At 37.6% G+C, this 19,608-nt stretch overlaps 1 protein-coding gene across 3 annotated transcripts; it reads left to right on the forward strand.

Moving 5' to 3' along the window:
• Window positions 1–2,888: 2,888 nt before the first annotated feature.
• RNPC3 (RNA binding region (RNP1, RRM) containing 3) lies at window positions 2,889–18,816 on the forward strand. Of its 3 annotated transcripts, XM_037403521.1 has the most exons (16): window positions 2,889–2,989; window positions 3,026–3,216; window positions 4,353–4,400; window positions 5,508–5,626; window positions 6,746–6,826; window positions 7,583–7,694; window positions 8,186–8,254; window positions 9,553–9,701; window positions 10,669–10,794; window positions 11,623–11,759; window positions 12,606–12,767; window positions 12,947–13,041; window positions 13,121–13,179; window positions 13,694–13,826; window positions 14,756–14,828; window positions 17,692–18,816. In XM_037403521.1, exons 1-15 carry the CDS (start codon window positions 2,941–2,943, stop codon window positions 14,813–14,815), a joined length of 1,590 nt encoding a protein of 529 aa, XP_037259418.1. In that variant the 5' UTR covers window positions 2,889–2,940; the 3' UTR covers window positions 14,816–14,828; window positions 17,692–18,816. The 3 variants fall into 3 exon arrangements, with proteins under 3 accessions (XP_037259418.1, XP_037259416.1, XP_037259417.1); XM_037403519.1 differs by having other exon boundaries at window positions 2,926–3,216; XM_037403520.1 differs by having other exon boundaries at window positions 2,926–3,216; window positions 18,596–18,816.
• The last annotated feature ends 792 nt before the right edge of the window (window positions 18,817–19,608 follow it).

The following is a 19,608-nucleotide window of genomic DNA, read 5'->3' on the forward strand; positions in this document are numbered from 1 at the left end:
TACCATTTCAATAAAATACATGAGGAAAGCATTTTTTATTTCCCTTTAGTGAAGAGATTGTTTTCTTTTTTAAAAGCTTTTTCTGACAGCAGTAAATACCCAGAAGCACATTAAAAAAACCCCAACAAAACAAAACAACCAGACCCCCCCCCAAAAAAAAAACCCAACCCCAAACCACACCCATATTCAATAATGATAACAGCAGGGTCTAGAAATTCTACACTGCAGCTTTTCTTCAATGTTTAGCCTTTTTCTGACCTCACTTTATCAGGATGATCATCTAACAGCATCTTTGTGTATCTTAATTGCTCCAAGAAACAGTAGCGTTGCTACTCTCATAATAACGCTCACCTTTCCCTATCTAAGGATGCAGATAAGTACTTTCAAAAAAATTGTAAGCCTGCTAACTCATACCATTCAAAAGTAGAATAATCTATTTCAAGTGGACCCTTACATATTTTTTTTATAAATTTAAATGAAACAGTTTATCGTTCAGTGTGTCACCGATTTGCTGCTTTCATAAATGACTGTAAAGGACAGGCTGAGTTGGACTTCTCTTACTTTGGACAAATGTATCTGCCCCTGGTGGGTAATGAATTGTGTGCAAAACATCAGGGTATTCTGCAAAGCCAGTTTACTTGATTATTTTTTTTCTTACAATCTCAACAAATTTTAATTGGGAATTTGAAGTTTCATCTTTATATATTCTATATTCATTTTTAAGTTACCACATATTTACACAAATACAGTAATTTCCAACTGGATAAAAGGGGAGAAAAAAAATTACTGGGAAGTTAAGGAGTGGAAAAGCTTCTCTGTGCAGGCTGCAGAATCTTCACCCTTATGGCTTTGTGAGACCAGGTTGGATAAAGTCCCAAGGGATGTGGTTAGAATTCAGTGTTGACCCTGCTTTGAGTAGGACGGACTAGAGATGTCCAGAAAAGGATGTCCTTCCTTTCTGACCTGAGGGTATCTGTAGTTCTGACTCTTACTGGTATTATTAAAACACTTGCATTGAAATTTCTCTCTGTATAAACAAAGCTCCTAAACCTAGAACTTCAACATAAAACCATGATAAATTTGTGTTAAGGAACCCTATTGTTCAAGTATCTACAAATTTAACAACTTGGAAATGAAAAAAACCCAACACATTAGTCATCTATTTTGAATGTGGGGATGAGGGGCGAGAATGGAAAAAAAGGTGGGGTTTTTGCTTTCTACATCTTGAAAAAAAACCCTGCACATTTTTATTGCCTTGATTTGCACAATACTCTGTTAAATCTCTGCTCTAGGGATGTTCAGCTTCATCAGCCCGATCCATCCGGATGAACAGATTTAAGAAAGAGAGAAGGTACGCTGCCATATTTGCATATTGTGCCAATTCTTCCACCTGTTTTCAAGTTCATAGATATTTCCTAGCTTATACTAATGACAACAACAAATACGCAGTAACAGATCCTGTAAGAAATCACTGGTAGATTTCTGCTTTTCTCCTAGATCTCGTTTGAACATCCTGTGCTTCCCCAGTCTTTTTTCTCGGCTCCTTCTAAAACTATCTGGATGAACTTGGATCTACTCAGTGAGATCACTGTGACCACCCACAATGGCCAGTTCCTTCCACAAATTGTCAGTGTTCATTGTCAGTGAAATAAGCATGGCCTAAGACTTGTCAGGTGTACTGCACATACAGTGCCAGGGCCATCATGACTCTTGAAGGAAAAGAGGCCTTGAGGACTTTAGAGACAAGTAGCCTTAATTTTTTCGATTCAATGACACAATAAACAATCATCCCCTATTCAGCAGGTACACTGCACAGCCTACAATCTATGTTTTCTCTGTGGCTGGCTTCAGCACACCCCAGACACCAGTCCCAGAGCTTGGGTCTCCCTCTGTGCTTTTGCCGCCCAGCAGCAGGGCAAGTCTTTCAGGCTCTGCGCAGCCGCCTCAGGTGCTCCGCACAGCGGCATTAGGTGCTATGCCTCTGTTGGACCCTGAGCCAATGGCAATAGTGATCTAGGCAGGCAGTGCTTTTGCCAGCCAGCAACCAGCTAATTAGATACAGTAAGAGCTGAGATTTCATCAGTCAAGCTTGGGGATTTTTCCCGGCCTTTTGAGATCACAGCCTCTGGCCTCAGAAAAAAAGACAGGCTTTGGATCAGCCAGCCTGGTCACAGTAGTAGCTGGCTAGGAACTGCCTGTGCGCTCACTGCTCATGCTGCAGGATCCCATCTCATGCTCAGAATTACAGGTTATAATTGTGGCTGTGCTTCACCCATGCTGCTTGACTTAACCACATTAATGCCTATGCCAGAAAGATCTTAATACCTTGCTGTTCAGGTAAAGCAACAGGAAGAAAAAAAAGCAGCCTCTTCAACTAAAGGCTAATGAGAAAGGTATGTTGAAAGTAATACAGCTTTGTATAATTTGGTCTGAAGACAAGCTCTTCACTCTTAAGGGAGGAAAAGAAGCGAAGGGTCATCTCTCCCTTTGGAGCATTATTTCAGGTTTGACTAAGGCAGATTTTGTACATTATCAGTTTAAGGTATCAACTGACAGAGGCATGGCACTAAAGAAGAGTTTACAGAAAGCCCAGCACTGGCGAGACCGACGGGGTGGGGAGACCCCGACGACTGGCTCAGGTTGCTGCTCCAGCCGCCCGTCAGCACCGGGGCCAAAGGAACCGCACAGCCAGCCTCAGCAGATCACCGCCGGGCCCCTTTCCGCCCACCAGCTGCTAGCAGAGACCACCGCACTGCGACAGGGGCGACCGGACGCACCGTCCCCTCAGCCCGGCCACGCCCCGCGGACAACCTCTGCCCGCGCTTCCCGCCAGATCCACGCCAGTCTCGCGAGACTTTAAAGCCCAACCCTCAGCTCTCGCGTGACTTGTCCCCTTGCTTCCGGGTGCGCGTCGCGGTCGTCCCGGCCCTGCGCGCTAGGATGGCGGCGCCGGGCGGTGAGGAGGCGCGGGCAGGCGGCCCGGGGCTGGGTGCCGGCCCGGGGCTGGGTGCCGGCCCGGGGCTGGGTGCCGGCCCGGGGCTGGGTGCCGGCCCGCCTCACCCGGGCGTCCCGCCTCACCCCGGCGTGGCGCGGCGGCGGGGCCGGACGCTGCTGGTGCGGCACCTGCCCGCCGAGCTGGCGGCGGCGGAGAAGGAGGATCTGCTGAAGCACTTCGGAGCGGTGTCTGTGCGCGTCCTGTCGGACCACGGGCGGCTGGTGAGGGCCGGGGCTTGGGGCGACTCCGGGGGCGGGAGGAAAGACCTGCCGCCGCCCCCGGCCGTTTGCCACGCCTCAGGGGCGCGGAGCGGGCCGCAGCGAGGGGGCGGCCGTGTTCGCCAGGTCGGGGCTCATCCTTCTCCTGGGGGCGCAGCGGGCCGCGGCGCGCCGAGGGAGCGCGGCTGGGCCCGGGCGGGGCGGGCGGGAGGGCGGCCCTTGGCCTCAGCTTCGGCCTCGCGTGTTACTGGGAGTAAAGCTGTGGAAACGCAGTGCAGAAGGGTCTGTTGGTTGGTGTAGAGTTACGGTTTCACAGGCCTGTTTCTTGAAATCTTTTATTTTTTCTTTCGTCCAAATTGCAAAAATGTAGGAGTATCAGTCTGGCGATGAATACTGTTTGGCAAGACCCTTGTATTTCTGCAGAATTACAGATAAACAATGTCCTTATCTTGTGTCATAGTCATGCTTTTTTTTTATAGGATGTTAAAAATACTAGTTTTTCAAAATAACAGTGATTTTCCTTCTTAGAACAATATTGATGTTTTGCAGTTTTAATACTGGACCACGTAGTGGCAAGATGAAGTAATAACGTTTGTTAAAGCAAATTTAAGATGTACTGAGTATTCTGTGAGGATTTGATCTTGTTAGGAAAGCTTAAGTTAAAAAAAAAAAAATAAAAGGGAAAATTACTTAGAAACCATCCAAACTTTCAGAGCACAACAACAGTAACGACTTTTGTAGGAGGAAAAGTATTACTTTTAGGAATTGCTTTGATGAAAATGTTCTGCTGAGAGATGCTGAAATAAATTTCCTTTTTGGAAAAGAGGGCGAAACTTTTACTTTCTTGCAGTTTACTATGGCTTTGCTCACTTAAAAAAAAAATACTGTTTTCCTGTGTTTCTCAAACTGCTGAGTTCCTGTCTTTATTTTTGACTGCAGGAAGTACTTGTCCTAAATTATTAAGAAAAATGTTCTCCACTCCTTCACCTTTGCCCTGTATGGGAGTTAGATGATTACTGTGTGGAAGCTTTCAAATACGTAAACTTGAACTTGTGCATCACTTGTGGGTATATGTTTTACATGCAATCATACCTTTTTGATTTGGTTTCACTATGACATTTTTTTTTTATGTTTTCTAGAAACACACTGCTTTTGCTACCTTTCCCAGTGAAAATGCAGCTGTGAAGGTTTGTACTGAGTTCGTTATTTTAGCAAAGTACTCTTCTGAATTGTCAGTTGTGCCCTAAAATGTTTTATATGTCATTTAGTACTCCGGGGTTTGGAGGGGAAAAAAAAGCAGAGCAATATAATATTAAAGTTCTATTTCAGGAGGTGCTTGAAGTATTTGATGAAACAAACATTTCTCTACTTGTAAGAGGTGGGCTGGAAGAGGCTTGTGGAAGTCATCTGATCCAACCTGTCACTTAGAGCATGGCAAGTTTACATGAGTTGAGACACATCAGGGCTAATGATGTCTAGGGTGTATATGCATTTATACGTAAACCACAAACCAAACATAATTTACTTGTCTCCTGCATAATTACATATTTGCCATAAAATTCAGACATAGTGATGTACGCAATTCAAGACTGCCTTGAATGCCCAACTTTGATAAGAAAAAGGAAACTACCATGTTAATGGGGCACATGAATACCAAAAAAGTAATACTGGTAATGGTTTGTAAGTCCATGTCCTGAACTTCCCTCTTATGCCCTGTTTTTTTGGTGTTGATTTTTTTATTTTAGGCCATGCTTTAAAGTTCTACTCAAAAAAGTTACAGAGACTGTGTGGTGAACAGTGGTGAATTTAGGTTGCTTTGTATCAGTTGTTAACGGCCTATCTATCGGGCTTTGTACCTGCAGAATGCTGGAGCTTCCTAGTGTCACAGTTAAGAGTCTTGATTTTAAAATTCCCAGCTGTTACTAGGGGAGTTCAACATGTTTGTGGTTCATGAGAAAGAGGTTGGTTACTTAAAGTCACAGAGATTTACTAGGCTATGTAATAGGTATCATTAAGGCTGCAGTCTCACTGCTGTGTTCAGATGACCTGTCTCTGAAATGGTTCTAGCTGTGCAACCTCATCTTTCTCCTTCCTGCCAGCTTAAAAGCAGGGCTGTGAAGGCAGGAACAGTGCAGAACTACCTGTGTCTGTAGTGCCACAGGCTTAGCTTAAAGCAGTTGGGACTGCATCCTATGGCTAGTTTACCAATCAAAGATAAAACAGTTACACTTTGGAGTAATTCTGATGTTTTTCCTCTTCCCTTTCTTTCTTTCCTCTGTTAAAATTATTTGAAGGCTTTGTCAAGACTACATCAGCTGAAACTTTTAGGTCACACCTTAGTAGTTGAATTTGCAAAGGAGCAAGATAGTGTGCAGGTACTTAGCCAGCCCTCTGTCTCAGAGAAGTGTAAAAGGTATGTGCGTAACCATTTAGTTTCTATGTTTGTGGTCAAGGAAAGGAAATGCTGTATTTGTGATTCTTTTGTGTTATTGTTAAATGATAAATTGTAACCATTTAGAAGTGTTAACAGGCAGGTTCAGATTTATAGATAAGTGACTGCATTCCTCCCATTGGTATTATTTCATTCAGTATTGTCATGAAATAATTCCCATCCTTATTCCTATAGTTGCTAATATCTTTAATCAGCAGGTGGTCCTGTTCTCATTTACAGAGCAAGACTCCAGTGTGCATAAACTGACCTCTGTGTTGAAGAGGTTCCCTGTGCTTGAAAAAGACTCTTATTTTATTTTTCTCAGGAGTGTAATTTTCTTTTGCTGTTAAGCAGCGCATGCAGTGCTTTCCTGATTTTTCTTCATAATCTAATGAAGAGTCAGGCAGAACTGACAAGTGCTAGCATAAATATATGACTACTATTATAGCCACTGTCTTCTAAGCTGGAGCTGATTTGCATGTATCTAGCTCGAAGTATGAGCCGAACAAATGTAAAACTGCCAGTCTCCCTTCAAATAGTTAAAGAATTTGCAGTATTTAAAAACAAAAATGAAAAAAAAATCAATGTGACCCAGAACTGTGATAGTTTGTGTTTCAATTGTCTCTCAAGTAGTTAAAGTAATTTGCATGATTAGGCTTTCAAGTTTACCTGTGTGATATGCAAGTGATTGAAGCTATGTGATAGTTCTTAATTAAAATGAGATGTAGAAGTTTAAAGTTAGTTGTTCCACTTTCTGAATATGAACAAATCAATAATTTAATATCTTTGATTTTTTTAGTCTTTGAACAGAGAGTAAGGTGAAATAATTTTAGTTCTCCTCTTGTGAGTAGGTTTTAGTCTTTAAATATATGGGGAGACTTTTAAATCTGCATAAATATTTATTTTAGAAGTCTGGCTACTATAATAATCCACATGTATTAATTCTTAAGTATTAATAATGGCTGTAGTAATTGATAAAAGATGTTAAAAATACTATACTAATCTATTATATTTTTAATAGATGAGACTAAACATATTTCATATATTATGTAAGGCACTTAAATTTTGCCCTCTTTTAAATAATACTAAGTTAATTTTCAGTTCTGAAGAACCAGTGAAAGAAGAAGAGAAAAAAGAACCAAGCTGTGTTAAAATAGAGAATGGAATTGCACCAAATCATGGGTTAGTGGTTTTTTTGGTCTTAATTATTTTATTCTGTTACACCTTATTTTGAAATAAGTGTTGTGTACTGTTCAAGAAGAAAATTTTGGTTCATGGTATGCTATTGTTCTACATGCATACCTGTAGGAATTTTCGTAAAGATGAGATTTTTGTTCTTCAAGTTTAGAACCCTCACAGTTGGGTAGTGACTGGTACTTTGAGCCATGAGGTTGTGGATTGCATAATAGCCTTCTAGCCCTGTGCATTACTTCCTCAGGAAAGGTTTCAGGACTGGGTAGGTTGTCCCAGTGTTAACAGCAGAATACTGTTGTTTAGTGTTTTTCCCAGAGGTTTCCTGTTCTTTTTTCCACCATTTGCATTTTTGCATGCAGGAAGAATAGATTTCTTTTGGGGCTAATAAACCCAGCACTTTGAGCATTGAGTTTATGGTGTTTGTACAGCATGCTATGCTGGGCTTTTGGGCATACTAGTTGTGTGCTTTAGGCTTTCTGCATGTGTTGGTACTTCCATTGTACCGAACCCCAGTATGTCTGCCTTGTGTTAGGGGACAGATGTTAAACATCTAACAGATGTTAGGGACCCTAATGTTGAAGGCTATATTGAGGTGGCCCAAAACTGTTCTAGGGGAAATAATAATATTTCGTACTTCAGATGTAGTGAATAGTTAAAGCTGTAGTAATCATTAATTGTTACCAGTCATTTATGTGGCAATGGTGCTAAGATGTCTTGTTTTTATCTTTTTTTTTTCCCCCTCAGCCTCACCTTTCCCATCAATTCTTGCCTCAAATATTTATATCCGCCACCTTCAAGTACAATTCTAGCAAATATAGCAAATGCCTTGGCAAGCGTGCCCAAATTTTATGTCCAGGTAAGTAAAAAAGGAAAAAAAAAAGTTGAAAAATAAAAATAACTCCTTTTCCCTATTTTAATTATCCACAGAAATAATTTTTGTCGTAATAATTATTGTTAGTTTACCTATAATAGTGTTAACCAATGTTAATTTTTTACTATGTTGAGATAATAAGATTTTGTTGACCAGAAGGAACGTACTTCATAGACACTGAAGATTTAACTGGATGTGATATTCCTAATTAGATGTGATTTGAGTACTTGGAATTTCATTCTGAAAAGATGCTTTACTTTTTTTGATTAGCCTTTTTAGGGTGTTGCTCATATTTGCCATTAGTTGTTGGGTCTTAAATGCAGGGTTTCACATTGATTAATAACCAGTGCAGTTATGTCTTCATTAAAATTATGCTGATTTACACCTGCCAGAAGTTATTGGCTTTGATACCTAGAAAGGAACTGTTTCCATTTATTTATTTAGTGGAAAACTTACTCTAACTTGAATTGTTTCAGGTACTTCATCTTATGAATAAAATGAATCTTCCTCCACCTTTTGGACCAATTACTGCTCGTCCTCCCATGGTAACTTTTTTGATATGTTTTAAGTACTGTAAAACAGATTCACAATTTAAAATATTAGCAACTTGTTAGGAGATCTAAGTTCAAACTTCTAAAAGTTGGAGTAATCTCTAGAGGATAGCAAATACTGCTGTATTTCATTGGTTAAGATGTGCATATTAGTCTTCTAAAGATATCTTTTCAACTACACTTAAAGAAATAACACGTGCATGGCACTAGCACTGGGATAGTTGGAACTTGAGTATAAAAGAAAAAAAGGGGAGGTTATAACATCATGCTACAAACATAGGAAATAAAGAACACCATTAGCGTGTTGCCTTACAAAGATGAATTAAGTTCTGTGATCTATGTGTTTCTTTAGAGTTCTGATTAGATTCAGATTGTTAACGAGATTATACAGCGCTTCCAGATTTAATTTGCTCTGTCTCCAGGATGGTTTTTGAAAGAGGCAGTGTTGAGAGAAACTGGCAGAGGCTTAGGGGGAACTGTTTCTGAAGGGAAGTAGAAATATGACCTCTGTGGTTTCAATTCTGTTGGCTGTGATAGAGTAGTTAACTGCCTGCCAGTGGAAGGTAGAACAAGTGAGGACTTGCATTAGTAGTGATAGCTACAGTATTTGGGTATAGTGAAGTTGTGCTCTGCTACACTTTGTATTTGCTCTAATAGAACACCTGCTTCTAATAACAGGGGAGCTATAAATTATCAAATAAACAAATTCACACTGATTTTCTGGCAATAATTTTATTAATTGCCTGCTACTGGGCCAGGTTAAACGCTGCAAATTTAGTGGTTATGCAAAAAAGAGTAGTAAAGTGAGAAGCCAGTCCTTGAAATTCTTGGAGCAGTTTCTAAAGGGCACAGTATTTCTAATGTCAGAAGACATCAGTGCCTTCAGAAATGCAACTTTGATAGGTAGTGGAAGGTTCAGTGTAGAAACTGAGATGACTTGGGAACTTAGGCCTCCCTCCCATATGTGTGGACTGTACTCTTTTCAGGGAACTCTTTCAAGCTGAGTGCAAAGTAAAAACCCAAGGCCACGTTTGCTGTTTTTATTTAACTCCTCAGATTAAAGGAATGAAAACATTCAGACTTTCACTTGAGAATGCAGCAATTTTTTTTTCTTGTGGAAAGCTTTCATTAGTAATTTAGTTTAGCAAAAGAGCATCTAGATCCCTATAAAAATGCTTCTTGCCATGTTCTAATTTATTGGTTTCACTGTTTTTATATGTAAAGGAAAACAAGATACGCAGCTTTTTTCTTAAAATGTTTAGTTGTTTTTTCCACTTCTTCCCTATAATTAGTATGAAGAGTATTTACCAGTGCCTGTGCCACCTCCTCCAATCCCACCTCTGCCTCCTGAAGAGCCTCCTTTGCCTGAAGAGGAGGAAGAGCAACCATCTAGTGGAGATGAATCAGAATATGAAAGTGATAATGAGGAGGAAAAGGAGAGGTATGCATTTTAGTCATTTGCAGTCCTTTGGGTTGTTTTAAAGTGGTGTTTTTACTTTTCTAGCTTCTAGTTCAGCAAATGGTGGAATCTCTTAATGTTTGCAGTATATAGATAATCTTCCCAGATGTTTAAGGAGCTCCAGAGCGACTTAAAAACAGGACAGCTGTTTTGAATCACAGTAAGAGAAGGAAAATGGTCAGTTGGTATGCAAATTATCATCTGTTCCTGTGTCAAAAAAAACCAAACAAAAAACCCCACAAAAAAAACAACAAAACACATTCAGAATGAAGAGTGTGTGCAGATACAAGGAAGCAAGAACTAGTTTTTCTGGATTCTTCGTTTTCCCACATTTTTACTGAGTAAATTACTCAGACTGAATCATATGTGGACATTGACTTCCAAAATGTTCGTTGTACATCAGTGTGTATTGTTAGTAGTAATAATAATGGGAGGTTGTGTGTACTGAGGATTCTCTTACAGTGTTGGGACTGAATTACATCATAGTTGTGTTTTTTTATCTTTAATACTACATGAAGAAACAGTTGTCTTTATTTGTTATTTAAAGGGAAAAGTAAATCAGAAAGTCCCTATGCTATTTACAGAAAAATACATGTATTGGGGAGGAGCACTCCCGCAGAGCAGAAATAGTATTACTGAAAAAGGTTCAACTTGGGCCTTTTTAGCACTTCTGCATCTTCAGTGTCTTAATTAGGTGCGTGCTTGGGGAAGGAAAGGGCATCATTGAACTCATTACAATTTTGATTGGTCACTGAAGTGCTCTGTGTGTATCTATGTACTGTCTTACAGCTTATTAATGTAGTTTTGTCTTAAGGTAGCTAGATTTGTAACTATATTCTGAAAAGTTGTATTTCAAGGGCTTTGAGGAAGCGGGAAGGTTTTTCAGAATGAGTATTTTCAAATAAACTGTAAACCACTTTTGTTCTTTTTTGAATTTTGTTTGAAATAGAATGACCAAGTTGATGGAATTAGCAACGCTTCAGCCTAAGAGACCAATAAACACAAAGAGGCGTGGTGTTAGAAAAAAGCAAAGAATTAAAGACTTACTGAATGTTCCTGTGTGTACTTCCCACAGGTTTGTATTATTTCTGTGATTTTTGCCCTTTTTCAGAAGCTCATTACTTTTACTAAATTACATTATCTGTATCGTGTTCGCTTTAGTATTGCTGTCTTTAAAAGAAGCATTCTTCACGGGTAGGTGGATTTGGTAGTGGAGTCAGTCTTCCCTTACCCTCATGCTCAACAGCCTTAATCTATAGAGTATGCCTGGTTCAAGCTGTTTCTTTTGCTATCAAATTAATGAAAAAGGGATTTTTATTAAAAAAAGAAAAAATTCATATCACAGCCCTGACAGAAGCAATCTGGATTTATTGTTTGGGATGAGTCTTAAAATAAAAATTTAAAATAAAAATAAAAGGCTGATATTGGAAGAATAAAAACCATTTTGGTTTAAAATAACTTTGGCTTTTGAAACTACAGTACTATGGCACAGTAGACACCAGTGTAGTGTTTCTATGGATGTGCCGATCAATTGTGAATGCATTTTTACCAATAGCCACTGCGGACTTCCAAGTGATTCGCTCTATTTTTTTAAAGTTTCGTTTATTTTATACGCTGTGTGAAAGCAGCAGCAAGGCCAGTTTTTTTTAAGTTACCGATAACAGTTTTTCACAAATGCCTGTCTGTTCTTTAATGTGGTATGTAACTATTGGGTTTGCTCTTGCTGCAGCCATACCTACTGTATTTGCAGAGTTTTAATCAACTTGAACTGTATTGGGTGAAATTTATGAAATGGACAACTTATGTATTTGCGGTAAACAACAACATAAGATCTATCTGGAAGAAATCTTGTATTTGTCTGTGTTCAGTGTCTGAATCTTTAATATATTGTTCCTTTAAACAGTAATTTGCATCCTACACTGTCAGCTTCAGATGTGTTTGACCAGCCACAGCATATAGGTCATAAAAAAATAGAGTTCCATATTAGTACTGACATCCCAGCTGTTCTTCAGATAAACTCGGAAAAAGAAGAAAAAAATGGTAAGAGGCTTCTTACTTCAAGTATGTTTAATACTACATTCATGTGATTTCAATGTGTAGAAGGCTGCTGAAATTTAGGCCAGGGAATTCTTTTACTCTTTTGTATTGGAGCTCTCATAGATGGTATACGTCAGGGTTTAGGAACACCAACTTGTGTCTTCTCTGCATTTGCTGTTTTTCCCATGTTAAAGCACAGAACTCTGTGCTTTGGTACAGTAAATGATTTAGAGGATTCTAAAGGTGTCTCTCCTATGATCTGTGGGTTTATGATGAATTGCACTCTCTTTTAGAAGTTACGGTATTTTTAGCAAATGTTAGGAATGCATTCTTGGTATTACACTCAACACTATGTATCAGGCTAATTTCAGATTTTCCTTTTCCAGCTCTTAGGAAGCAGCATTCAAGTTATTGCCAACTCATTCTCTGTGATGCACTGATTATCTGCTATAAAAATGCTGGTGATAATAGCAATGAGGTGTGATGGTTTCTTGCAGGGCTATGGTCAGTCTGCGTTTCTTGGTACTTTATGTTACTATACAGTCTATTTGAATGAAAACCAGATAATTATTGAACTGGATACAGGCCTGAACAGCAAGGCTTGTTTTTCCTTATGTGATGGGTGCCAGGGCTTTTATTTGTAGTACAGTAGAATTTATAGGACCATATGGAGTAGGTGTGTTTGTCAAACCAGGGATTAAGGCACATTTCTTTTAAGGATGTGTTTAAATTGCTTTACAAAGTCTACTATATTAAAAACATTACTGAAGGGAGTATACTTCTTTGCTTACTGTTGATCCTCTTGTGAATAAACATACAAAACACTTACATGATGTGTTGAAATTTCAGACCTTTATGCAGCCACAGAAGAAATGAATAATACAGGCTTTGGAAGGATTTTCCCAGCTCCTAGGTCAGATGATAAAATGGAAACTGAAGAGGAAGATGATGAAATACTGTCAGAATTTATTTCAAGAAGGGATCTAGAGAAGAACAGACTTTCTAGAGAAGGTATAACTGTGAGAATAAATGATCTAATAATAGCTCTTTGATTTGTTGCAACAAATTGTTTAAATAAGTATTTCCTTTATTGATTGATTGTATATTAAACTTAGTGATCTTACACTGAGGAAAAAATATGAAGTAAGTAAATGAACTAAAACATTGTCGGTTTTTCTATCTCCTTCAAGAAATGGAAAAATTCTCTGTTTTCAAAAACTATGAGCCAGGTGATCCAAACTGTAGGATATATGTGAAGAATCTGGCTAAACAAGTTCAAGAAAAGGTAGGTAAACAAGCAAATTAAGTATTTATCACAAGGGCTTTTTATCAGCTGTTCTCTTATACTTACCCTTTAATTTCAGGATCTGAAGTTCATTTTTGGAAGATACGTTGATTTCCAGTCAGAAGTGGAACGAAATATGTAAGTGAATTTGGCACTTGGTTAAAATTAAGCCCTTTGTTTTCTATAATACTGCTGAAGATTGTGATTTAAAAACTGGACATTTTCATCCTTCTGCATAAAGAAAATGTTTCATCTGAAAATGTTCATTTATCACAAGTACAGAAGTAGAATGCTTTTTTTGAACAGTGTCTGAAGACTCTACTATTTTGCCTTTATATTTTGTTACCAACTTTAATGTTTATTGACTGAGTGACGCAATGAACAGTTTGGATGATTGCATGTGCCTGATTGTTTTGCATATGTTGTATTTACTACAGTTGCACACCAGTCTGCTGTCCTGCAGTCTGATGTCACATTTTGCTAAGTGGCTCCCTCGGGCAAAATGGTCTCCAATGACATAATTCCTGCTTGTAGGCTCTACTCCCATTTCGACTATTGCTTCAGCTTTGAAGCATAAGAATAATTTTTGTAGTGTGAAATATGAAAGTGTGGTTAAACATGAGTAACTCCCAGTTCTCAATTTTGCCTCTAGGTTTGATATACGTTTGATGAAAGAAGGCCGTATGAAGGGACAGGCTTTCATTGGGCTTCCTAATGAAAAAGCAGCTGCTAAAGCTTTAAAAGAAGCAAATGGATATGTCTTATTTGAAAAACCCATGGTGGTTGTATCTTTCTTCAGACGTTTACATTATATTTTTCATAATCTGTCAGTCAGTCTCTAGTTTTGCTGTCATAGTGTTATACTTAATAGAAATCTGTGGGAAGAGGAAATACTTTAAGAAAACTAGGCATCATAGCACAGTGTACTATCATTAATTTAATTTTATGATAGCTGAAAAATACAGAGGCACCCCTTCTGAAATAGGAAAGTAAACGTGCTTTATTTAAGACAATAAAATTGTCTTCTCTGGTCTTTGCTCTTTGATCCTACAAACACAATACAAAAAATAACTTAGCTTGTATGACCGTTGTATTAAGTAGGCTTTTTGACTTGGTTAAGCCTGCGTTTACAGACTTTAAGAATATTTAAGAAATGTTCTTATCTGTTTAGACTGCTTCTGTCAGTTAGTTTTTGGGCCTATGTAACATTGGGATTTCTACAGTGTTTGATTGTGTTGCCCTGTTTCTTGTCTATAAGTCCTTTCTTATTTTTCACTTAAATGTTTCATGGTTAATTTCCTTTTCTTTGTGCTTGTGTTTGCCCCAGCCTCTCTTACTTTACCTGTTTTTCTCCCAAATATCTACTGAGACAGAGTTATGGAACTAACATGCTGGAATGGAGGATTCTAAATATCAAGCATTTATCCTGCTGTAGTTACTCTGTTTGCACCTAACCCATTCCCAGTTAGTCCTCCTTATTTACTTAGTATTGTAGACTCCTGGACAGGCTCCCTTAACATTTTTTGTACTGCAGATCAGCGAGGTCCTAATCTTTATCGTAACAATAACGTCTATTAGTTACTTAATACCATAGTAGAATTGATTTACGTTACAGGTAAGGGTAACTTTTTAAACTATATTTTGAAATAATACTTTTTTGCTTCTTGATTGACTTGTTAATCATTGACACTTGTAGTCCTTAATAGAATCTCAGCAATTTGCTCGTTCAGCTAGACCAAAACAAGATGCCAATGAAGGGAAAAGAAAAAAGTAGAACGCTGCACAAGGTACGGATTTGCTGCCTGAAAATCAAAATAAATAGGCTGGGGTTTTTTGTTAATTTGTTTTGTTGGGGGGTTGTTTGTTTTTATTTATTACTGTTTAGTGGTGATTTTAAGAATATTGATGGTGGAGGGGAAATGTTCCATACAATTTTCTTTTCTAAAATGTGCATTTATATCAGAAAACAAGAGTGCAATGTATATAGTTCCCGTATATTTAAAATGCTGCTGCTTCCTCTGTTTAGAAACTCAGACTGCTATTTCCCTAATCCTGATATTCTAGGGTAGTTGTCAATTTCTCTAATCCTTAATCTGGGGAGCTAAGGAGAGTAATTCTGTGGAATCAGACCACTTAGCTTTTTAGTTATCTCCTGGGATTTTGGCTTTGAAAAGAGTTGCCTCTTTTCTCCTTCCCTTCCATTGTAAAGTGATTCTGAAGAACTGTTTCCAGCAATAAACTCACTTCTGCTAGCTCTGTAAAGGGCCTTTGGCTTTACTGATGTTGGAAACTGAGATCTTAATGCTGTTGCAGCTTCCTTTGAACTTGTCTGATTTAGGAAAGGATATTGTGTCAGAAAGTGCTACTTAGTGGTGCATTGATGCAAATTTCCATTGTTTTGGAATGCATAGGTCCAGATTTCTGGCATTAGTGTCTAAATTTGATGGGAAAGTAACTTTTAGCAGAAAGTAATCACTATTTAACCTTATTTCCTGTCATAAAGCTTTACTTCACTACTGCTTCCTCTTAACTGTGTTTTATGTGGGAGTAACTCAAGCAAAATCAGCTCTAATGTAGCTGTGAAGGGTTTTGTGGCCTAAAAAATATTTAGTGAACTGTCAAATTGGCATGTGAAGTAACTGGTGCAAGAATTAAAGTGCTTATTTCTCTGCCTGCACCCTCTGACAGATCAGCTAGCTCAAATTTAAAAGACATTTAATTTAATTACATATTTCAGTTGGGCATCACTCTGGTTATGCCTCTATCTAAGACCAAATGAACTCAAAGCTTAGTCTGAATGCTTCTGAAACGTTCTACTTAATCCATGATGTGTTTTTAATCTGGATGTTGTGATCATTTTTACTTTGGAAAAAGATGTGAAGTTTGAAATAAAGGATATAAACAGCTGTCTTTGATTTTTAAAACTTGGTTGGAACACTGCAGTATGGTTATTGTATGGGTAGTATTTCTATTTATAACAGTTATTTCAGTTGCAGGTTTCTTGTTCTATCATTAATCTGATGAAAAATCCTTAGACAACATTTGAGCTTCTTTCCATCATTTCTGAGATGCTGTTTTGTTTTACTAGTTCCTATTTTGAGTTACTGATTGGTGGTTTGCAAAATCTCTATAAAATTAAAGATCACTCTTTCAGGCATTCTTCTGTATTGGTCACTGAAATGAGCCTTGGCTAAAGTATTCTATTAGGAATGAGGGTTTATGGGAATGTTTCAGTCTTTTTTTTTTTTTTTTTCTTACTCCTTCCTTGTTAGAAGAAAACCTTGTATTTATATTATTTTATTCAGCGTGTAATAAGAAAATTACTAAGGTTTCTTTAAGTGGCAGAAAGAAATGTGAAGTATTTTATCTATTGCAAGCCTTATAAATGAAGTCTGAACACTTTCATTCTTTTAGGAATTCTGTCTTTCCAATTTTGTACGTCTAATTCCAGCTTCACTAGTAATGCTGACTTAATACATAAAGAAAACCAAATAAGCGCCTCGTTATTATTAATCACATTGATGGTCAACTCAAAAGCTTTTTTAGTCAGCAAACATGTACTTATGCAAGACTGACTTGTGCACCTGAAAGTCTTACATGAGTTACCTTGGTGTCATTGGTTTAATGTATCGTGGGCAGAACTTCTTCTTCCTTACCTTGTCCACTTATATGTAAAAATCACTGAATGTGCCAAAGCCTAATACAGATTTCTAGGTATCCATGAGGTTTAATGAGAAACATTCATTTCACTTCCCAACTAATGATGAAACTGAATCCTATTTCTGTGTGACTGTTTTTCCTGTTAGAATATTCTGATAGATGCTGATATATGGTGCACAATTCATGGTAGACATCTGAGTCTGTAAGGAAGAACAGTGTCAGATTCTCATTTGAGACATAAATATGCATATGAACAAGTTCATGTGAACATCTGAGGGACTTCAAATTTGATTGTATGCTGTGTCTCCATGTTGTTCTCTTGTTACGTTTAATTTAGTTGTTAAAAAATTAAGTTAAACTCCTGATTATTTTTAAACAGGAAGAAGCTGTGTTAATTCATGAATGTTATTGCAAATATTTTTATTTTTTACTGCTTATATTGTCTACAAAGTTTTTATCCTTTGTAGCGAAAATAATACATTGGTTTATAAAAAGACTATGTAACCCCTTGCTGGCTGAAAGGCCATTTTCTTGATGGACTGGCAAAAATTTCAGTCAGTAGTTGGGGTGACTTTTCTGTAGCTAAAATAAATCTTTTGGGAGAATGGTTATTTAGAAGAAACTGATGTTGAAAGGTCTCCAGCTTCTTCATAGGGAAGAAGTGACTTTAAAGCCTTCATTGAATGGAAACATGATTGGGTTTTGGACCTGATGGAAAAAATGAGTCTGTAGAATGGCAGAGACTTGAAGGAGAATTGAGACAGAAAAATCTGGTGTTGGCCTAATAGTTCAAGTTATCAAAAAATGTATTTACTTTTGAATATGGAGTGTAGTATTGGTGGACTCATCAGCCCTCATTAAGTCTCATAAGGGGTCAAAACTGTATTTTATCAAAAGGGCATATTTGCTTTTTATAGGTAGCATAAAGTTATGTGTATGTAATACTGAGAAACAAGTAAAATTAAACCACATTCTGCTGTTCTTCTTTAGAAACATTCCTGCGTAAATACTGCAGTAATACTGTCATGCAGAGTGTATCCTTTCTTGTTGTATCCTTTTTTTGTGCAATGTTTCCCGTAGCACTCAACTACATTGAAGTTCTCATATAGAGTAGGTGTGGGGAGGAGTTTACATGTGTTAGAGCTTGAACTGATCTGGTAATTCGAAAAGAAAAGGGCACTTTTTCAGGGTGGGGGGAAAAGTTGTCTATGTTGCGTGAATATATACAATGAAGGTTCCTAGTCTTAAAAGGTGGCCTCCACCTTCTTCCTCAAAGGTCATATAACTTGCCAATTTGTGGTCCAATTCCTTAGTTTGTACAAGCTAGTACTGTTTCACTGATGTGCATGGAGCTGTACTGAGCTTGCACTGAGGGTGTAGTCTTGTTTTTCTTTAAATAAATACGATATGTTGGTAAAAATATATTGCAGGGAAATTCTTTAATATTAAAGGATTGACCAGTATTTAGATTATTTGATGATTACTGTTGTCTTGGTATACATGAAATTATCTGTAGTTGACTTAGTTTGTACATTCCTTACTACTTTTTAGAGTAGAGAAGAAAATCTAACAGTATCTTGCAATGAAGTGTTTGGAATTGAACTGTTTATCAACTATTAATCACTGCTACAGTTTTGTTGGTTTTATTTTTTTTTTAGATTCTCTGTATTGAGGTAGTGTTGTTGCCAGTGACACATTTCTCTTGTGGGTTTCATATTACATTCTCATTTAACTTAATATAAAACTAATACAGCCTATATCTCCTAAATCAGTTTTTTTTCAGACATTCAGCCCTTCTCTAAATAATGAACATCTTTCAATGTAGTTGTCAAAAGAAAGCATAACACTAGTTTCTGTTTGTACTTACTTTTAACTTACCTTTGTGATGTTCCAGGTCCCTTTTGTGTTCCATCTCTTTCAAGTATTATCAAGCTGGGGGAAGAAGCAGCATAATCATCAGGACTTTTGAACTGTGCGTAGTAGCATTTTTAAAGTATTTAAGGGAGATTATAGAATTTTCTCATCTTAAAGATATCTTTAAACTGTCACAAGACTTACATAAGTGTATGTTAGTTTGCTTGTGAAATCGCTAATAAATTATTTTCTTTCCCTTCATTTTGACTTGTGTTTTGTTGTGGGGTTTGGGAGTGGGAAGGAGGAAGACACTACTTTTTTTTTTTTTAAAAAAAAGGCTAACAGTCCAATTTTAACTATGCAGCATGTTCTAGATTCAGAGTATATATTCATATCCATATGCACCTCCTTAAGCGTGATGTTTAGCTGTTAGTGTTTCAGGATGAAAAGATAAGATTAAGGATAATCTAATTTGGTGTAATTTTTTTTTCTTGTCTTGGAGACCGAGCACAAGCACTAGTGCACTGCTGTGAATCTGTATTATGAGTTTAGGTATTCGTTTTTTTCCTCAATTAACTCCCATTGTTCATCCACATTTTGGAAAAATATCACTATTGAGACTGAAGTCGTTGTTAAACCCGTGTAGGTGTGGTTCTTGCCCTGTTGAACTATGTTTAATAAAAAAAGCTGTGGAAGTCACACAGTAAGATTAGTTACATACTGGGAAGATTAGTATAACATTGTAAAAACCATGTGGGAAACATTGCAATGACATTTACTTGGCAAGAGTCCGGTGGATTTAAGGAGGAAATTATTTCATAAAATATTAATTCGTAGTTGATGGTGAGGTAACAGGCTTGTGTAAAGACTTTTTCTGTCATCGTTACAGCTGCAAACAGCCTAAATCACTGGTATTGCTTGCTGAACAAAAATAAGTGTATCTTTGCTGGTTTTTCAATATGAACTGGCTTAGCAGATTACTTTGAAATGCTTTTACTGGAATTTTTAGCTTATTTGCTATGTTCCCATGTGGACTGTGTAGTTGTTCATTGT

The sequence above is a fragment of the Falco rusticolus genome, chromosome 11, assembly GCF_015220075.1.
Source record: "Falco rusticolus isolate bFalRus1 chromosome 11, bFalRus1.pri, whole genome shotgun sequence".
NCBI lineage: Eukaryota > Metazoa > Chordata > Aves > Falconiformes > Falconidae > Falco > Falco rusticolus.

Excerpts from the sequence above, each read along its gene's own strand:
- RNPC3 (XM_037403519.1), top strand. The coding sequence starts at position 2,941 with ATGGCGGCGCCGGGCGGTGAGGAGGCGCGGGCAGGCGGCCCGGGGCTG. Across the intron at positions 4,401-5,507 it reads GTGAAAATGCAGCTGTGAAG|GCTTTGTCAAGACTACATCA; the intron begins GTTTGTACTGAG and ends AATTATTTGAAG. Across the intron at positions 13,180-13,693 it reads TCAGAAGTGGAACGAAATAT|GTTTGATATACGTTTGATGA; the intron begins GTAAGTGAATTT and ends TTTTGCCTCTAG.